At 53.4% G+C, this 393-nt stretch overlaps 1 protein-coding gene across 1 annotated transcript in view; it reads right to left on the reverse strand.

Moving 5' to 3' along the window:
• Nucleotides 1-217: 217 nt before the first annotated feature.
• Nucleotides 218-393, reverse strand: part of LOC125032370 (vegetative cell wall protein gp1-like) — a 1,003-nt gene continuing 827 nt past the window's right edge. The window contains exon 2 of the mRNA XM_047623466.1: nucleotides 218-393. This exon is cut by the window's right edge and continues 24 nt beyond it. Coding sequence (XP_047479422.1) covers nucleotides 218-393 — 176 coding nt within the window.

The raw sequence follows: 393 nt of genomic DNA on the forward strand, positions 1-393 counted from the left end.
AAGAAACTATTGAGTCATGGCATGCCGCCTCTTAAGTATACAGCATACGAGCGGAGTAGCCACAAGAAAATCTACAAGGTAAATGGACCGCGTACAGCAATCCACCAGAGACCCCTAGTGCCACCAGAGACCACCCAGTGCCACCAGAGACCACCCAGTGCCACCAGAGACCACCCAGTGCCACCAAAGACCACCCAGTGCCACCAGAGACCAAACCTTAGACTCGGATGAATACTTCCAGAAGTTGGACATTTGAGCGATAACAGCCATTCTGTGTCACACTCGGGATCTTAACACCTGTCCACATACTCTGGACATGAGCTGGCACAGGATGGTCTCTGGTGGCACTGGGTGGACTCTGGTCGCACTGGGTGGACTCTGGTGGCACTGCAT

This window comes from Penaeus chinensis, chromosome 14 (genome assembly GCF_019202785.1).
Source record: "Penaeus chinensis breed Huanghai No. 1 chromosome 14, ASM1920278v2, whole genome shotgun sequence".
Taxonomy (NCBI): Eukaryota; Metazoa; Arthropoda; class Malacostraca; order Decapoda; family Penaeidae; genus Penaeus; species Penaeus chinensis.